The 19,594-nt window shown below is 46.7% G+C and overlaps 1 protein-coding gene across 1 annotated transcript in view; it reads right to left on the bottom strand.

Moving 5' to 3' along the window:
- The window catches only part of CELF5 (CUGBP Elav-like family member 5), a 79,451-nt gene extending 60,415 nt beyond the window's left edge, over window positions 1-19,036 (bottom strand). Inside the window, exons 1-2 of the mRNA XM_021009050.2 lie at window positions 18,675-19,036; window positions 1,426-1,508 (exon numbers count right to left, since the gene is read on the bottom strand). Coding sequence (XP_020864709.1) covers window positions 1,426-1,508; window positions 18,675-18,930 — 339 coding nt within the window. The 5' untranslated portion in view covers window positions 18,931-19,036. The remainder of the gene's footprint in view (window positions 1-1,425; window positions 1,509-18,674) is intronic.
- Between the last annotated feature and the right edge of the window lie 558 nt (window positions 19,037-19,594).

The raw sequence follows: 19,594 nt of genomic DNA on the forward strand, positions 1-19,594 counted from the left end.
CTACAAATTAATCCACAAATTTAAATGCCTGGAGATTGTTCTGCTGAGAGCCTGATGCAAGCAAGAGGCCCCCATCGGTGCCAGGGGAGAGCTGGATCAGCAGGCAAAACCCTTTGGTGGCTCTTCAGGGAATACCCCACTCCTGCTCCCATCTTGGCCTTCTGGGAGACAGATTAGGGAAGAGGTTTGGAAGCCAGCCCCACTGTCAGAGGCCAGATACTTTATTGGGGCTTTAGGATTTTATAGCTGGACAGGACCTTAGCGATCATCTCTAATTCATCTCCCTCATTTTACAAATGGGGAAACTGAGACCCAGAGAGAGAAAAGGACTTGTTAAGGGCATGCAGTGAATGCATGGCACAATCTGGTCTGCAACCCAGGTCTCCTGACCCATGGACCTTCTCTTTCTATATTGCCTTTTGCTGAGGTCATAGCTATATTGGAGCTGTCCAGCATCAGCCTTATTTTTCCTGAAGTTCAGGCTGCCTTATTCCTTTCGCTCTCTGGCCTTATACTACATCACAAATGACCGCTAGTAAGTCCCTGCCCCAAGGGGTGCCAGAAAGGTACTACTCTCTGAAAGTAAAAGGACCCCAAGAGATCAACTGTGTCAGTCCCAGAACTGAGGCTAGATGTCTCTGTGCCTAATCTCAGTTTTGTCAGATTCCCCAAGACTATTTCCAGAACTTCAGAAAAGCTTTCTCAAGCTCCTACACTGACCCAGGATACCCACTTCAGCTAAATTCTCTGAGCTTACAGGCAGTCCCCACATCTTGGAATATAATAAATAAACAATATAACTATATTGTAATAATGTAATAAATCCACAACAATTTACTAAAGCGTTCACTATGTGCTGAGCACTGAAAACACACAAAACCAAAAATGAAACAAGATTCTGCCCTCACAGAGCTAATATTCAGTCAGAAGATGGCTAATTTTTCTCTGTTTTGTTCTGTGTTTGAGTCTTTTCAGGATTCTGGTCAGCCTGGTGAAGTGGAGAGAGGTGACAGAGAGCAAGGAAAACTCACCAGGAACACAGTTGGCATACACTGGCAGAACTACCACCCAAGCGCCCCGGCCCAACTCAGGTCTGTTTCATTCGTAATTGACAAAGGAAGAAGAGTCAATCCTTACCAGAGAATATAAGGATGACATTCTAAGGCTCCTACACTGATCTGCAGTACTCATTTTTCTTTTTGCTAAATCTTCTAGATTTCCTTTCCCCACCCCACCCCCAATTTTTACATCTCTGCAATTGCTGTATGTAATTACGGGTTAGAAAGGGAGGAGAGAGGTCTTCATCTAGACCAAGCTTGTTGTCTACCACCACAACTCCCTCCCTAAACCCTAGATACCCTTCTGGGGGTGTCTCCATTCCTCCCACCCTGGTTTTCTCCTCCCCCAGCCCCAACTAAGACTCACCCCAGGCAGAGTCTTTTGTTCGTGCAGAGCGGTCTGGGCCTTGATGGCGGAATCCCGGGCGCAGTAGGTGAGGAAAGCACACCCTGAGGAGGGGAGAAAGAAATGGAAATCAGGTGTTAGAGATTCGTGATTTTTTTTTTCTTTCAGGTGTGCTGGAGCTACCTTCAATAGTTCACAAAGATGGGTGAATTTTCAGCGTGAGCATTTATTCCTTGGAAATCGGCAAACCCTACAACAGAGGTTTGGTCCAACCTCTTGTGGATTGTCTAAACTTAAGAAAACAATGGCAGACATGTTAATGAAGAGGATTGAATTTAAAAGTATGTCTAGTGTATATTTTTCCTGGAGAGCCAGTTGTTAAACATCGACCAGCCCAGTACTGCTTTTTTCCACATTCTCTGTTGACCACTCCTGAGCCCCACTCTTGGGACATGTATTTTCTTGTTTGCCTTCATCAGGCTCAGCTCTTCTGCCCTAGGCAGGGAAAGATGTCCATTCTCCACCCCATCCCATCTTTTAGTTGTTTGTTAATTATCTGGAATGGAGGGAAGGGCTTGGGATGAGATTTGCTCTGGCTGGAGAGGAAGGAGAAGAGGAGGCAGGAGGCAGGGGGAGTCATTAGGAGAACAGTCATGGATAAAAGCCCACAGAGAAGGTCATGTCAAAATGGGGGTGGGTGGGGGATTGTGGGTGGGAGTGGGGAGTGGAAGGAGGGCAGAGGAAGTAATTACTATAGTATAATTTGGGGAGGATGAGTCCTAAAGCACCCAGCTTCAAGGAGACTATTTGCAAATGTGTGGAGGGATCTTAAAGGGACCCTAGGGAGCTTAGATTTAGAGCTGAAAGGGATCTTGGCACTCATCTGCCTCTCATTTGACAGAAGGAAACTGAGGCCCAGAGAGATGAAATAATTTGTCCAAGGTCACAAAGCCAGTACAGGGAGGAGCCATAATTTGAACCCGGCTTCTCTAATTCATCTTTATCTCACTGCCTCATTTAAGCACAGAAAATGTCAGGGCTGGAAGGAACCCTAGAGACTAATCCCACCCCCAAGTTTATATGACCCTAAGGGTGGGCATCTCCAGGGTCTCTACTCCTTTGATCATCTCATTCACCCTACAATTCCAAATATTATGCTTCTGGACATGACTCTCAAATCTGTATCTAATGTCCCTCCTGAGCTCCAGTCCCAGATCTCCAAATGCCCTTGAGATACCTCTACCTAAGTGGGCAGTCAATGCCCTAAGCCCAATTCTTCAGACTGGACTCATCCTCTACCTATCTTTCTATTTCTTTTGATGGCCTCATGGTAAGACTTCTCCCTAAACCCTTCCACCCAAATACAAACCAGTTTCCAAGTCCTATTAATCCTAATTCCAAAGTTATTTCTCAAAATGGTACTCTCCTTTCCACTCTTACTGCAACAAAGTAAACTGCCCAATGCACCAATCTGATCAGGTCACTACCCTAGTTAATAACCTTCATTGGGTCCCCAGTGCCTCCCAGATAAAATACAAGTGCCTCAGGCTGGCATCTAAAGTCTTCATTTATCTGGCTTTGACTTCTCTTTCGGGCTTTCTTTCTCCCTCTCTGCCTTCATGTACTTTGAACTTGCAATGCAAACTGGGCCACTCAAAATTCCCCAATATAATGATGTCATTTTTTAACCTTTCCTATGATTTTATTATATTCTAACTTATTGGGATTTGTATTTCTCAACCTTCTACAGATTGTAAGCACCTTGAGGGCAGGGATGACATTGTTTTTCATCTTTGTATCCTCAACACCAAGCATAATACCCTATACATAGAAATGTTTAATAAAAAATTGTTGAATTACATTAAAGTCAGAAGGCCCTTAGAACATAAAATAGAACCTCTGAGCTGGAAGAGCCATTAAAACATGGAACATATTGGGTGAAATCTAGGGTTAAATGTAAAGTCATACACTTGGGTTCAAAAAGTCAACTTACAAGTACAAGATGGCAGAAGTATGGTTACATGGAGGTTTACCTGGAAAAAAAGATCTGGGTATGTGCATGGACTGCAAATTCAATATGAGTCAACCCTGTGACATGTATGGCAACCAAAAAAGCTAATTTGATTTTAGGCCACATTAAGAGGGACAGAATATCCAGGACTAGGCAGGGGATAGCCCTGTCATACTAGGTTCTCATCAGAACAGAATGCTGTTCATAGTTCTATGTCCCACATTGATAAGCTGGAGAGCATCCAGAGGAAGATAATCAGAATGGTGAAGGGTCTCAGGATTATTCCACATGAAGATTGATGCAAAAAAAAAAAACAATGGGGATGCTTAGCCTAGAGAAGAAAAGAAGATGATGGGCATAAGAGCTATGCTCAAGTATTTTAAGGGCTGGTATATGGAAGATGAATTAGGCTCATTTTGGTTGGCCCTGAGAGTTAGACTAATCTATGGCAGTAGTGAATTCAGGCCTTACAAGCATTATTATAGAGGTGTAGATTTCAACTTGATAACCGGAAGAAATTTAATCATGGAGGTAGCCCCGTAGATAGAATGAATGGCAGGCCTGGAGTCAGGAAGACCTAAGTTTGAATCCAACCTCAGATACTTACTAGATATGGGACCTTGGACAAGTCACAGCCTTTGTCTGCCTTAGTTTCCTCAACTGTAATAACACTTACCTCTCAGAGTTGTGAGGATAAAATGAGATAATAATTGGTGCTTAGCACAGTACCTGGCACACAGCAGGTGCTATATGAATGTTAGCTTTCATTATAAAGAACTCCCAAACAACGACAGGTGTCCTGAAGGAGAACAGCAGACCTTCTATTGGGACCTGCCCTTGCCCATCAGACCTTAGAGAGGTCATCTAATCCAGCTCCCTCCCTGGACAGATGTTCAAATTTAGGGTGGGGTAAATTCACCACCTCACATTTTCATCCTCTACGTCATTTCCCAGTGTCCTACTCTGATCAGACTAATTCTCTACAAAACAAACAAAAACAAAACCTTCTACGATTCCCCATTGCTCTCCCAGTTAAAAAAAAAGTCTCCCTGCCCCCACCCCTTCTGCACTCCAGCATTCAAGGTCTTCCAAAATCTTGATCCAACCTGTGTGTATAATCGTATCTCCTACCCTTCACATAATCTATGTTTCAACTACACCGGACAACTCCCTAACTTCCCCACCTTGTCCTCTGTAATCTGGATGCCTATGCCCCAGACTGATCCCCTCCCTGTTCCCATATGGAGGTATTACTCTACCACTACAGCCTGAACCCTGACACCCTCTATGTGAAATATGCTGCTGGTCACAAAGAAGAAGGTGAGAAAAATAGAGATAATTCAGAGCAGCCTATTCCCATTGCTGGAGACAGCAGGCAGGCGAAGCTCCCTTTCCAGAGGGGGTGATTCAGGGGTATCATCTTTGTACACAAAAGATAACACATGCATTTGTAATAATAATGACAATAGCTGACATTTCTATTATACCGTGCGGTTACAACAGACTCTTCCATCCATTATTTCATCGGATTCATCCTCTATATGGTTGCCAAAGTGATTTTCCTAACGGGTCCATCTGACTGTAACACCCCACTACTCTATAATCTCTGGCCACTCCATATACACAGACACAGACAGATACATATATCATGTGTGTGCATATATGATGTATATGTGTATGTATACACACATATCTACACATGTGTACACACACACATATATAATCAAATAAAAACGCTGTTGTTTGGCTGGAAAATTCCCCCCCCACCTGGCCCCATCCTACCTTTCCAGATTTGATTACACATTTCTCTCCTTCACACACTCTGTGGTCCAGGCAAACTGGCCTTTTTGCCGCTCAACTCATGCTCTCTCTTCTCACCTCCATCCCTTAGAATTCCCAGTTCCCTTTGATATTTAAGCTCAAGTGCTACCTTCTACATGAGGCCCCTCCTGGTGCCCCCAGCTGTCAGTCCCTTCCCCTATGAGGTCACCCTTTCTATGTATTTTGTATATTCCTATATATATGTTTTATCTATCCCTAGATATGTATATATTGTCTCCCTCTTTAGAATATAAGCTCTTTGAGGGCAGAATGATGTCAATCTGTCTTGGTCCCTCAGCACCATACCTGGCCCATATTAGGCACTTATAAGCATTCGGTTGGTTGCTTGGATTGATCTTTCCAACACCTCCACAAGGGAGGCAGGGCAGGGCTTATCTTCCTCATTTTACAGATGAGGAAACTGAGACTCTGAGAAACTGAGTGACTTTTCCAAGGTCAAACTGTTAATAAGCAAAGAGACTGTGGTGCAAACCCAAGAGTCTCTGAGGCTCATCACTGCCCTGACTTTCGTTGCAGAGTCCAAGCCTTTTCACCCATTTGCAGGATCTCCAAACTTTGTATTCCCCAGTGATATTGTTCCAGCCAGAAGGGCTTCCGGAGTTGAGCCAGGTGTGTGGAAAAACAGATTGACCTTTGTTGTTAGTCATGTCAGGGCTCCATGTGGGAGGCTGGAGGGCCTGGGACTCTCCAGTGCTTTCAGACCAAGGGGACTTTAATATCAACAATGAATAGATCGTCTTAAGCCATTTACAATCCAATCTTGCCTCTGATAATTTGATTTGTAGGAAGAGGAGAGGAGTAGAAGCTATGCACAGCAGCCCTTTGATAATTTAACAGGCTCCAAAAATATGGAAATCCCTGGCTGGCAGAGGATGGAGGCTGCCTGCCAAGGGCTAGCAGGGGCCAACTCCATCCAGGGGCCAATTCTCTTCAGTAAATGTTGCTCCTCTCCCCCGCCTGCCATCCCAGCCCAACCCCCCCCCGCCCATGCCAATATCAGCCTCCAGTACTAGCTATGCTGAAGATCAGTGGGGAAAGGAAGAGGGAGAAAGAAAGTAAAGGACTAGCGACTCAAGTCCGGAATCTGTCCAGTGGGCTGGCCTCAAGAGCAAGCTCAGCTAGCTTGGCAGAAATTACAGCTGGCTTTAGATATTCATTTTGGGTCCAGATTTCTCTTAGAATCAGAGTTGGAAGGGACCCAAGAGATAATCTGAACCTTGATTTCCCCATCTGTAAAATGAGAGGGTTGAATAAGAAAATCTCTACACTTTCCTCCACTTCCAAATCCTGTGATTCTATGTTCTATGTTCCAAAATCCTTTCTAGCTCTGACATTCTGTGTTCCATGTTCTCAAGTCCCTACTGGCAGGGTCACAAATCAGAATCTTCTTCATTAGAGGGTGGTCAGGGGATAAAGGGAATCTAAATGACTCTCCAAGCTTTTTAGAAGTAACTCTAACTCAACAAGATTTCTTATTTGAATTGTCTAAAAGAAATAGACTAAATTTGGTCTTTCTCTTTATTATTTTTCCTTTGAGCATAAAGTCATGCCCTGCTCAGTCATTTGGCCCTGGGGCACCAAAATGAAACTAAAGTATGCTAAGAGACAGGCTGTCTCCACAGGAGAAAGTATGGCATAATGGAAAAGGACCTGACCTGGCCTTGGAAGAGACCTGGATTTGAGTCTTTGGGTCTACCCCCTCATTTTAAGTCCATGTGAACTTGAGCAAAATATGTCCCCTCACTGGGTCTCAGCTGCCTCATCTTTGGAATGAGGGGACTGGACTACATACAAAACCAGGGTTTGTGTTTCCTTTCAGTTCTGATATTCTGTGTTCTCAGGGCCCTCCCAGTTCTGACATCCTTTGTTCTAAGAGCTGTCCCAGTCCTGACATCCTATGTTCTAAGGGCCCTCCCAGCCCTGACATCTTGTGTTCTCAGGACCCTCCCAGTTCTGACATCCTTTGTTCTAAGAGCTGTCCCAGTCCTGACATCCTGTGCTTTAAGGGCCCTTCCAGCCCTGACATCTGGTGTTCTAAGGGCCCTCCCAGTTCTGATTTTCTGCATTCTTTGTTCTAAGGTTCCCTTCAGCTCCCACAGTCTAGTGGAATTGCATGGTCCCAAAACCTAAACCCAGCCTCAACCCAGTCCTTGAACTTGGTCCTGCTCCAGACTGAACATTGAACCCAGGCAATCTCAACCCTGATCGCAGTCCCAGCCTTAGCCCTAATGCCCATCAGACATGTCATATACATGTCCTCTTGCTCACAAGAGGAAGCCAGGCAAGAGAGTGTGGATGAAGACACAGCTCAAAGCATGATGGTTTCTGACTGTAATCAGGATGCTTCCTCTATGTGTCTGAAGAACACCATTTGGACAGACCGCCCACTTAACAGATGGTAACAACTCTTTTGCTGCTCCCATGCCTGTCCCACTTGGCTGACTCCCACCAGCTAAGCAGGGTCAGACTAGTCTTGACTCTAAATAGGAAGTCTTCTCTCCCTTGTCTTTCAACCCTTCCCCCCTACTACCTCTTCCCCAGTTAGAGGTGAGGATCAGAGATAGTAGATGGTAAGAAAAGCCAAGTCCAGGAGAAGAAACCATGATAACATTTCAACCTAAAAATGATGAGGAAAAGGCAATGCTGCCTCTGGTGACACATGCAAATGTCCCTCAATCATATGCAAATCTATACATGGTCTTGTCCTCTGTACTCACTTCCTATACTTTAAATGAGGTCCTTGGAGAAACCCTCATGGATGTTCCAGTCCTTAGCAGAGGGGGAGGATGGGCCAAGGATGGGGAGGCATGTGCTTGTCCTCCATCTTAAAAGACCTTCTCTTCAGGGTCCCCCAAAGTACTGCTTTCAAACTGAATCTCTGGGCAGATCCATCCTCTTCTGGGGATCCCAGAAAGGCAACCTCTTTGGGATGTCTAGGGGCCTCTTGGCCACCCTCTATGCCTGGAGACCTCAACAAATCTCTGCAGCCTGAAACTAATAGGGCATTTCTGGTGCCTCCTTGATGACCTCACCACAGCCAACCAGTGTCCAAGTCCCTTTCATCCTAGCTGTGACAGTCCCTACTTGCCACTCTGATGGCCACCACCCTCACTCAGACTTTATCACCTCTTGCCTGGACTAATACAAAGCCTCCCCAGATAAGCTCTCTGCTTCCGGTATCTTCCTCTCTATTCCAGTAGGTAGAGTGATACAATGGAAAGAATGATTGATTTTGGAGGCAGAAGACCCTAGGTTCAGTCCCAGCCCTTCTGCTTCCTACCTATGTGGACCAATTACTTAACCGGTAAATGCTTCAGTTTCCTTATATGGAAAATGAGGAGGGGATGCCCTTCAGGCTCTAAATCAATGATCCCATGAACCCTCCTTCAGAGACCATCAGAACCACCTTCCTAAATCCCAGCTCCAATTACGGCCCTCCCCTAGTCTGATACCTTTTATGGCTCCCCAGTACCCATAGGAGAGGGGGGTAGAATCTTCAGCCTAGCATTCAAGGTCCCCAACAGTCTAACTAGTTTGCCTTCACAGACTTATCTCCCCTCCCCATATGATACGTTGTAAACAAGCTGCTGTCCTTAAATGTGTCCTGTATTTTGCTCCCTACTAGAATGTAGGTCCACCATCTTTTCCTTAGAAATTCTCCCTGATTTACACGTCTCAGCTTAGTGTCTCTTACTCTGTGAAAACTTTCCTGATCTCGCCAGCAGGAAGCTTATTGAGCTTTGTATGTCTTTGTGGACCTCAGCACATCCTGCTTTGTTATTTTTGTGGAAGTCTCCACCTCCCTAGTAGACAGTGAGCTCCATGAGGGCATCTCTTACTCATCTCTCTCCTGCTACAGGAAGTCCATCACAGGAGCCTGCAAAATGGCAATAAGTACTTAATAAATTCTCACTCAACAAAATTAATATCTATTAAGTGCTTGTATAGCACTATAGTAGGCACTTGAACTGTTGAATGAGTGAATGAAGAAAAGAATGAATGAAGAAAAAGAAGACACAACCACCTACCCAGAGCTGGGAGGGGCCCTTAGAACACAGAATGTTAGAGCTGGGAGGGTCCTTAGAATGCAAAAGTTCAGATCTAGAAGGAATCTTAGAATCTAGCCTATCGAGACTGGAAGAGCCCTTTAAAACACTGAATGTAAGAGCTGGGAGGGCCTTCAGGACACAATGTCAGAGTTTGGAGGGTCCTTAGAACACGAAGTAACAGAGCTGGGAAAGGCCCTTAGAATGCAGGATGTCAGAGCTGGGAGGGCTCTTGGAACACAGAATGTCAGAGCTGGAAAGACTCTAAGAACACAGAATGTCAGAGCTGGAAAGACTCTTAGAACACAGGATGTCAGAGCTGGAAAGACTCTTAGAACACAGGATGCCAGAGGTGGGATGGCCCATGAAGGAAATAGGACCAAAGGTACAGAGAAAACCAAAGCTCAGGGAGACGGAATCTCCTGCTCCCAACCAAGAAGGCAGAGTTGCCCAAGGTTCACAAAGTGAGGTCACCCAGACACACAATTCCCAGGCTAGAGGCCAGTCAGGGAGCTCCAGTGGGACAAAAGCCTAGGTCCCTGACTCTCCACTCATCCCTCTATGCCTATGGAGCTGCATTGACTTTTAAAATTTTTTTTTTTTGGCAAGTCAATTGGGGTTAAGTGATTTGCCTAGAGTCACACAGCTAGTAAGTGTTATGTGTCTGAGGCCAGATTTGAATTCAGGTCTTCCTGACTCCAGGGCCAGTGCTCTATCCACTGTGCCACCTAGCTGTCCTTACATTAACTTTAAAGAGTAAATTAAAAGACCTCTAAATATGTGAGTATGTATTCGCTGCAGTGAGGGGCTGTGGGAGAGAGGAGGCACTCCCAGCACCAGCCCAACAGGGATAGTTGCCCAGGATCAAGAATTCAATAGAATTCAATTCAACCCAACATATACTGAATGCCCTCTCCATTCAAGGCTCTTAGAGTAGAAAGACTTGGGTTCCAGTCCTCTCAGCCTGAGTTTCTTCTTCTCTAAAGGAAGGGGGTTGGACCAGATGCACTAGAAAGTCCTTCCTAGCTCCAAATCCTAGAATTATCCTATAAACTGTAAAATGGGGATAGTAACATTGCTCAACCTCCTCAAAAGATTGCTATTGAAGATCAAGGTGGTTTGTAGCTGTAAAGTACAATCCATAAGCTGAATCACTATGTAAATTTCAAGTACTAAGTAAATGCTATTGTTATTCAACCAAGCGAACGATCATCAAGTATTTAAGTGCCTACTATGAGCCAGGCACTGAGGATTTGACAAAAATCATAGAGAGACAACATGAACACAGAGGGATACCCCAGAATGGATATAAGATAATTTGGGTCAAATTGGGAAGGGGAGGGGAGGAAGGAACAAGTATTTTTTAAAATGCCTACTATTGGGGCAGCTAGGTGGTGCAGTGGATAGAGCACCGACCCTGGAGTCAGGAGGACCTGAGTTCAAATCCAGCCCCAGACCAAACACTTGACACTTACTAGCTGTGTGACCCTGGGCAAGTCACTTAACCCCAATCACCTAAAAAATAAAACAAAAAATAAAATAAATGCCTACTATGAGCCAGGCACCATGATCACTGGTTGGTGAGGAAAGGTCTTATTGTAAAAGGTAACCTTTGAGCTCAGCCTTGGGAGGGATTCTTCAAAAGGGAAGAGAGGAGGGAAAGCATCCTAAATATGGGAGACAGCTTGTGTAAAAGCAGGAGAAGAGGAGTGATGAAGTGTCATGTGACAGGGTCAGGAAAAAGGCCAGTTTGGCTGAACCGTCATGTACGTATGAAGGAGAGTAATGTGTACAAGGAGGCAGCTATATGGCGAAGTGGATAGAGCACTGGCTCTAGAGCCAGGAAAACCTGGGTTCAAATCCAGCCTCAGACACTTACTATCTAGGTAACCTTGGGCAAGGCATTTCACCCTGTTTGCCTCAGTTTCCTCACCTGTCAAATGAGCTGGAGAAGGAAATGGCAAACCACTCCAGTATCTCCACCAAGAAAACTCCAAATGGAGTTACGGAGAGTAAGACATGACTGAACTGAACTGAGAGTATGAAATGACTGAACGAAATGTGTGATAAGACTGCCAAGGTAAGATGGGGCCAGGTTGTGAAGGGCTTTAAATGCCAAACAATGGAGCTTATATTTGGTCTTGCAGGTAACAGAGATCCACTAGCATTTATTATCATTTTTATTAATCATGCCCAGTCACTCCAGGTAATTCCAGGGACTTAAGTCAGCTGGGATGCAATGAGATCTTCATCCAGGACCTCCTGGGGGTCAGAAGATAGTCTGAGCCAGTCAGATAGAGCCTGGTTTTTTCATACCTCCTCTCCTCCCAACAGCTCCTCAATTAAGGATGAACAAGACCTGGAGGGCCCCTGTTCCAACCATCTGCCAATGCCGTGGTCCTTTCTACATCATTCCTGGCAGAGGGTCACCCAGCTTTGTGATTCAAAATCTCTAGGGACAGGGAACTCTGTCCCCTCCAGACTCTGGCTGTTGTGACAGTCATTTTTGTATCAAATTCAACCTGACTTCTCATAATTTCCTCTATTCCCACCCATCCACCTTAGAGTAGATTCCTGTAGCAGGGTCTCTGACCTGCCTCCCCAATAGGCTCTCCTGTCTCAAGTATTTGTATGTTCACAAGCAGGTGGGGAAGTATGGATGGTTTCATGCAGACCCTCCCTGTAACCAGAGGAACTACTTATTCCATACTCCCACCCACACCTGCACACACATACACACACCCATAGACATCTACAGATATACACACCCCACCCACCTGTACATGCTAACCCACTCACTCCCCCACCCACACACATGCACACACACACACACACACACACACACACACACACACACACACCCCAGCTAGTCACAGAGGCACTGAGGCTGTACATTTTATCTTCCTGGTGATCCTTGGCTCTCTGGGGACTTATTCCTCCCATTCCCCTTTCAAACACCACCTCCTCTAAGACTTTCTGATCATCTGAGCTGAAAGTGAGATTTCCATCTTGTCTGAGCATCTTGTCTGAAACTGTCTTATTAAGCTGTTTTCTTGATCACTGTTAACAGGTACATCTGTCTTTTCTCTCCTACTGAGCTAGAAATCGGAGAGGGGGAGCTAGCATTTATTAAGTACCTACTATGCACCAGGAGCTTTTTAGAAATACTCATTTGTTCCTCACAACAACCCTTGGAAGTAGGTGCCATTATTTCCCAATTTTATAGACAGAGAAACTTAAGCATCGGTTAAGTGACTTGCCCAGGATGACACAGCTAGTAAGTGTCTGAGGCTGAATTTGAAATCAACTTTTCTTAACTCCAGGCCCACTGCTCTATCCATTGAACCACGTAGTTGCTACAACCTTCATGAAGGCCAGGTCTAGCGACACAGTCAGCTAGAAATTACCTTAGAACACAGAATTTCAGAGCTGGACAAGACCTAAGAATATAAAATGTCGGAGCTGGGAGGAACTTTAGAATGTAGCACTCAATTTAGTTCAGCAAGCCCATTTAGGCATCTCCTTTGAGCGGGGCACTGTCCTAGGTGCTGGGGATAGAAAGACAAAATGAGACAGTACCTGCCTTCAGTCAGCTTACAGACTACTGGAGAAGTGCACAGATAAGTAAATACAAGATGAAAAATAAATACAGAGTAACTTCCGGAGATGGGACACTACCAACTCTGGAGAATTGAAAAAGGGCTCATATTAGAATTGGGAGGATCCTTAAAATACAGAGTGTCAGATCTGGGAGACATCTCTTAGGACAGAACATAGAAAGGGCTGGAAGTTCACTTACAGCCCCTATTTTACAGGGCAAGTCACTTCTGCTGAGTCTGTTTTCCCACCTGTAAAAGGGGGGTGATAATTCCTGCCCTGTCTGCCTTACAGAGGGCATTGTAAAAATCAAATGAAGATCCAAATGAAAAAGGGCTTTGTGAAATGCACGTGAAAAATGACCACAGGAGGTGCTCAGTCAAATGAGATGATTGACCGATATCAAGCCCGAAGCTCCTCGGGCCTCAGACCACTGCTGCTCCCTTCTCCCCGGGGAAAGAACGAACAGACCAGGCTCCTTGGGGACCCCACCCTTGTGATGCCTGTCTCTAATCCAACAATCCTGCCCTGAAGTAACAGGAATTGGTCTTTCCTGTCCTTGCTTGGTCTGACTGTGTTCCCCAGCCCGGGGTTTAAGCTGATCAGCTTTCACCTGGCATAATACCCTATAAGTCTCATTCCCCTCTCCATCCCCTTGCTTCGCCTCTCCCACCTCCCTCCCCCCTTTCCTGTCTCCAGACTTCCCTCCTTCCTCTCTCTCCGGATTCCACGTCAGGCTCTCTCTAAATCTCATGCTTCAGAGCTTCCTCTTTTTACCTCCCATCCCTCCTAAAACCCACTAGGGAGGACACCCAGTCCAGACCCTGCGAGGTGCCACCATCCCTCCAAATCCTGGGGTGCCGGCCGGTGGTCTATCTCTCCCCCATCTCTGATAAGACACATCCTTGCTTCCCGCCCTCAAAATAGCCCTTTTAAGACAAATATTACCATTAATATGCAAATGTATATATGATTAACATAAATAGAAAAAAAACGGCATTGTGAATAAATACCAGGGGAACTGGAGTAACACGAGCCACTACAGAGGGTGTTGGAGCATTAATATTCATCTGCTAATATGAATGTATAAGCCACTTCATAATAATATTGACATTAAAGCATTAACATTCATAGAAAAATTAACGATGCCCACCAGATGCGCCAAATTTGCCAGGCCCTGGGCCCATGAGGGAGATAAGAATAGGGTGCTGGGTCCTGGGAAGCAGGATGAGGGAGGGGAAAGAAAATTTCCCAAATATCACTGGATGGCCCCAGGGGCTAGAGGCCAGAGGGTCAGAAGAATCAGGAATGATTGGAAATAAATGGGATGGGGGAATCAGGGAGTGAAATCCCCCCCTTCCCAAATTCTATACTTGCACTCATAAGCATCCTTCCCTGGAAAGAAAATTGACAACCCAAAACAGCAGCCCCACATGCCTCCTCTCTGTCTCACTGCCTTTCTCTGTCTCTCTTTGTCTCTTTCTGTCTCTCTGTCTCTGTCTCTCTCCACAAATACGTATCTATAGGCACATGCACACACACACACACACACACACCAAGAAAACAAAAACAAAAACCGAAAAACAACTCAGAGCAGAGGTTAGGGGAGAGGTTTTTTTTTTTTTTTTGCTATAGAATCCTGTGTTTCTGAATGAGTTTTGTTATAAGGAGCCCACCCAGGTAATGCCAGCACTGGCCTTCTCATCTCCATACAGGGTAGTGACAGATTTCTGCCTCTGTCTGGAGCTTGACCTCAACCTACAAACGCAGACTATATTTAACAGGCTGTTTGTAATGAAATGAGTGTTTTATTCACGGGTACCCCTCCCCCTCCCATGCCCTCCTGGCTCCCAGCCCCCACCACGCCACACCGATCTATTTTCGAGGCCCAGCATTGTCAGATGGTAACAGGTTTGTTCTGAGAGTGGCGGCACACACACACACACACACACACACACACACACACACAGAGCAGTTTTATTCCGAGTGCCCAGCTCAGGGAGCGATTGTATCTATCAACAACACCAGTTTTTGTGGGAATGATACTTATTCCCTCGCCCTCTCCAAGGGGGCTCTGGAGAGATCTGGTCCCACCCTCCAACCACATACACATACACACCCTAATCTCCCCAGCTTTCAGCACCCAGCCCTGTCCAGACATTTCCACCCAAATCTAAACAGCTGCAGGTGTGACAAAAAGTCAGGGGTGGAAAGTACTGAGTTCCAGGTCTACCTGTGCCACTGAGTCACTGAGTGACCTCCATCAAGACCCTTTTCCTCTATAGGACTCAGTTTCCCCAGCTACAAAATGAGGGAAATAATCCCTGTTTTTACTGGCCTCACAGGGTGATTCTGAGACCCAAATAAGATACTGGGCTTGCAAGGTAGTCTTCTTCTGATTGTCCCAATCAAATGTCCATTACTCCCCTCTTTGACCAGCAACTAAAAAGCACCATTCTCTCCTTGCCTTCAACTCAGCCTCACTTAAACACACACAGCTCTCCATTAATTCGCTGCCTCCTTTCCTAGAATCACATAATGTAGAATGTCAGATTGGGGAGGGACCTAGAACGTAGAATGTTAGAACTGGAAGGGCCCTTAGAACAGAGAATGTCATAGTTGAGGAGGACCCTTAGAACATAGGATTTTGGAATTGGAATGGACATTAGGGGTCATGTAATCCAAATCCTCATTTTTCAGATGGGGAAATTGAGGTCCCAAATGCAAAGTGACTCACCCAAGGTTACAAATTCATCAGTGTCTGAATTGAGGCTAGAAGCCAGTTCTTCTGACTCTTGGCCCAAGGTTCTCTCTATCAGGAAGCCCACATTTTCTACTCCCCTCCCTTCCCTCTCCTGGATGCCTTCAACCAGACCTATACTTAAGCACAGAGCACATTACCCCAGGACCTGAAATGGTGTGTAGGTGACACCTTGCCAATTGGCCCCTCTCACCACTTCCTCCAGCACTGGGGCAAGCCACGGTAACTCAAACCCACTCCTCAGGGAAATTCTGAAACAAAGGTGTAAGGCCAAGATACAGAGAGGGGCTTAAAAGGGGGAAACCTGCCTGTGAACTTTGCTTTGATGGAAATAAACTTCTTCAGGGCTCCAGCAGTTAGTCATATGTTGGCGCTCTACTTTCTTCCCTTATGTTACCATTGAGGCATGGCACTTGTCCAAATAGGGGTACTTAGATTGGCCACCCCAGAGATTCTATGAGTCAGAACAGCCTATAAGCAGAGGGGAAAGTGGGTGATACCCCTTGCATTTGGGGCATACTGAATACTTTCTTAATCCCATCTCCCTGGGTCCAGGAAGTCATTATTCATGGTAGACAAGTCCATGATTCTGCCTCCCCCAGTGTTTTGACTCTCCTCTCCCTGCCATGATGATGAAGACTGATCTCAACAGCAGAGTAACATAGAATTAGGAAGTGTGTATGTGTGTATGTGTGTGTGTGTGTGTGTGTGTGTGTGTGTGTGTGTGTGTGTGATGGAGGGGAGAGGAGGAAGGGAAGGTTAATTAACAAGGAAACAAATTGCTTCAAGTCTCCCATCACCAAGACAACAACCCTCCCTCCTCCAGTTTCTTGGATCACATCTCAGGAGCCCAGGACACCAAGAGAACCTTGTAAAAAGAGCCCTGGTCTCTTGCAAAGTGTGCTAGCAGCCATGTGTGACAACCTCCAGCCCCACCCAGGGTGGGAATCTTTCTAGATAGTGATGATTCATGTTTCACACATGTTGGAAGAAGGGAGGGAGTAGAAGAGGGAAGGCTGAGGAATTTGGGCTTCATTAGGGCCCCAGAGAAGTCCAATCTACTCATTCAGTTTCCAGTTCTTGAATCTTTTATCAAATCTAGCCATCTCCATCACATGGCTAAGCTGAGGGGAATGAGCAGAAGATTTTACTGGTCCAATTTAGGGTTTTACTGGGCTGTTCTGAGAAGGTTCCTCCATTAAGTGAGTGTGAGGACATCAGCCTTCCCTTTGAGGGACCTGGCAAGAGCTTTGGAATGAATCAGCCCCCGTAGATTTGGTCTGGACATCTGTCCAACATTCTCTTTACATGCCTGCCCCATTGGGAAGGCATTCTGGGGGGAAAGGGCCCCCTGGTTCATGTTTAAGACCCCTAGAAGATGGCATCTAGAGAGGCACACTGAAGGTTGTGTAGACTGGGGCCTCCAGCCAGGGGTAGAAGATCTGGGGCACCAAGGGTTCTCTGGGACTCCAGTACCTGCCCAGCAACTGGCACAAAGATCTTCTATGCATGTTTTCATCTCCCTAAATATTCTTGGTTGCTCACAAGAGAATTGGAAACAGGGATGCCAACAACATAAGCCTCTATATTTACCATGTCAACTCTGTCCATAATTCCTATGCACGGGCATACCCTCACAGAACAATTGATTTAACAAGAGCAATCTGAACCCAAGATATAAGTTGAACCATAAACAATTTTCTTCTCCTGTTATCATTGGATTCTTCTGTATTTTAATGAGATTCTATTCTACAGAGGCAGGTCATCTGGTTGCAGGAAGCCCACCTCCTTCTGGTCTGGGCAATTTCCTATTTCTCTGTCTATCAAAACTAGCCAAATGATTCTCATTTCCACACCAGGATTCTGCCCAGCTCTGCCTTTGAAGGACTCATTGTCTCCAGATACAGGAAACCCTTCACCCCGTTCCCCCAACCTGCCTCATCCAGGATTAATTTAGGCATGAGGAAATGGCAGAGAGATGGAGGGAAGGATGGAATGTTGGATGGAGGAAGGAGGGGGATAGATGCTTTCCAAAATGGGCAATAGGTGGGTGAATGCAGGAGGAAGGGAGAGACAGACTCTTTCCCCCAAACCTTGGGGGAAGATTGCATTTTCACAAATAGGAATGCTCTTCCCATATATCCTCTCTCCCCACACATACCCATCCCCTTTTTCTTTGTAGTTACCAACTAGCTGGCCTCCTTGGCATCTGTTTGCACACTGGACAGTTGGACCTTTAGTGTTTCTGATCTCCCCAGTCTCTCGCACAGGCGCGTCCCCTTTGTGAAAATTACCAATGGGATTCTGTCCGGAGGTTAAAACTTCCTGGGTTGCTCCTGTCAAAAGCTTGGATGAATGGAAAAGTAGGGAGGGGGACAGCCCTAATCTGCCCACACCACCCCTAGAAACCCAGGGGGAGTGGGAGGAGGAAAAGAGGGAGGGCTGATGGGGGAAGTGAAGAAGATGAGACAGAGGGGTCTTGGGGGGGGAAGGAAAGGTATGAGAGATGGGGGGATGGGATGGAGAGGGAAGGAGGGGGAGACAGGGAGTGAGAAAGAGAGAGAGAGAGAGAGAGAGAGAGAGAGAGAGAGAGAGAGAGAGAGAGATGATGCTGAGAAGGAAGCAAAGGATGGAGGGGGAGGATGGAAGGCAGTAGGAGGACAGGAGTGAAAAGAAAAGAAGGGAGGCTGATGGAGGATAGGGGAAAGAGGAAGGAGAAAGGGATAAGGAAAAGGAAAAGAAAGAGATGATGATGGTGGTGATGATGATGATGATGAGATGATGATGATGATGATGATGATAATGATGATGATGATGATGATAATGATGCCAGAAAGTGGAGTGGGGAGGGAGAGGGATGCGCGAGAGCAGGAGAGCGCTAGGATGCTAGAAGAGGGGTAGCACCAAGGAGCAGAGGAGGGGGCAAGCGGCGGCTAGGCAGCGGGCAGGCGGCGGGCGGGCTGGCCCCAGGGCGGGGTGGAGAGCAGAGGGGAGGGGCGGGGCGGGGGCGCACCTTTGTGCATGCCGGTATAGCGGTCTTTGAGCACCGTCAGCTCGTAGATCTTGCCGAATTGCTCGAAAAGGGGCTTGAGGTCCTTCTCCTCCAGGTTGCGGGGGATCTGGCCAACGAAGAGCTTGATGGCATCCAGGTCCTTCATGCTGTCCTGCTGGACGGGGGGCTCGGGGCCGCTGCTCATGGGGGAGGCTCTGGACTGCAGGAGCTGCTGCTGCTGCTGCCGCCTCGCCTCGCTCTCCGTCAATCTGGCCATGCCCGAGACCGACACAGGTTGGATAAGAGCAAATGAACGGAGGAGAAAAGCTCTCAGCTGGAGAGGAAGCTCTCTCGCTCTCAGGCCAGCGGCAGCATCAGGACCACAAAAGAAGCGCTCCGTAGCGACACCTGCTGGCCCGAGACCGGCTCTGCAGCCTCGGGCGCCCAGTGCCCCCGCCTGGGGAGGAGGAAGGGAGGGAAGGAGGGGAGGGAGGGAAAGAGCATGAGGGAGGATGGAGGGACTCAACACAGGGGAGGTCAGGGAGGCTACAGCGATGGCGCTGAGAACCTCCCGCCCCCCATCAAGGACAGAGAGATGTTTCCCTCCCCATCTAGCCGGGCATCAGGCCACCTCCAATGCCCCGCCCCAGCCTCACACACCTAACCTTCCAACCTCCTCACCACTCAGAGCTACGTGTTAGGAGGCAGCAGAAGGGATAGGCCCATGAACATCATATTTGAGGGAATCTGGGGTGGGGGTGAAGGAGGAATAGCATAGTCTGGTTTCTTTCCAACACTCTTTGCTCTTGTTCTCTCCAAATGCGGCAGCCCAGAGTGATGGGAAGGGTGCTGGTCTGGAATTGGAGAGACCCCAAATTCTAATCTTAGACTCCTAGTATGACCTCAGACAAGTCACTTCCCCTCCCTGGATCTTGGTTTCC

This window comes from Phascolarctos cinereus, unplaced genomic scaffold (genome assembly GCF_003287225.1).
Source record: "Phascolarctos cinereus isolate Bilbo 61053 unplaced genomic scaffold, phaCin_HiC Scaffold_4;HRSCAF=312, whole genome shotgun sequence".
NCBI classification, from domain to species: domain Eukaryota; kingdom Metazoa; phylum Chordata; class Mammalia; order Diprotodontia; family Phascolarctidae; genus Phascolarctos; species Phascolarctos cinereus.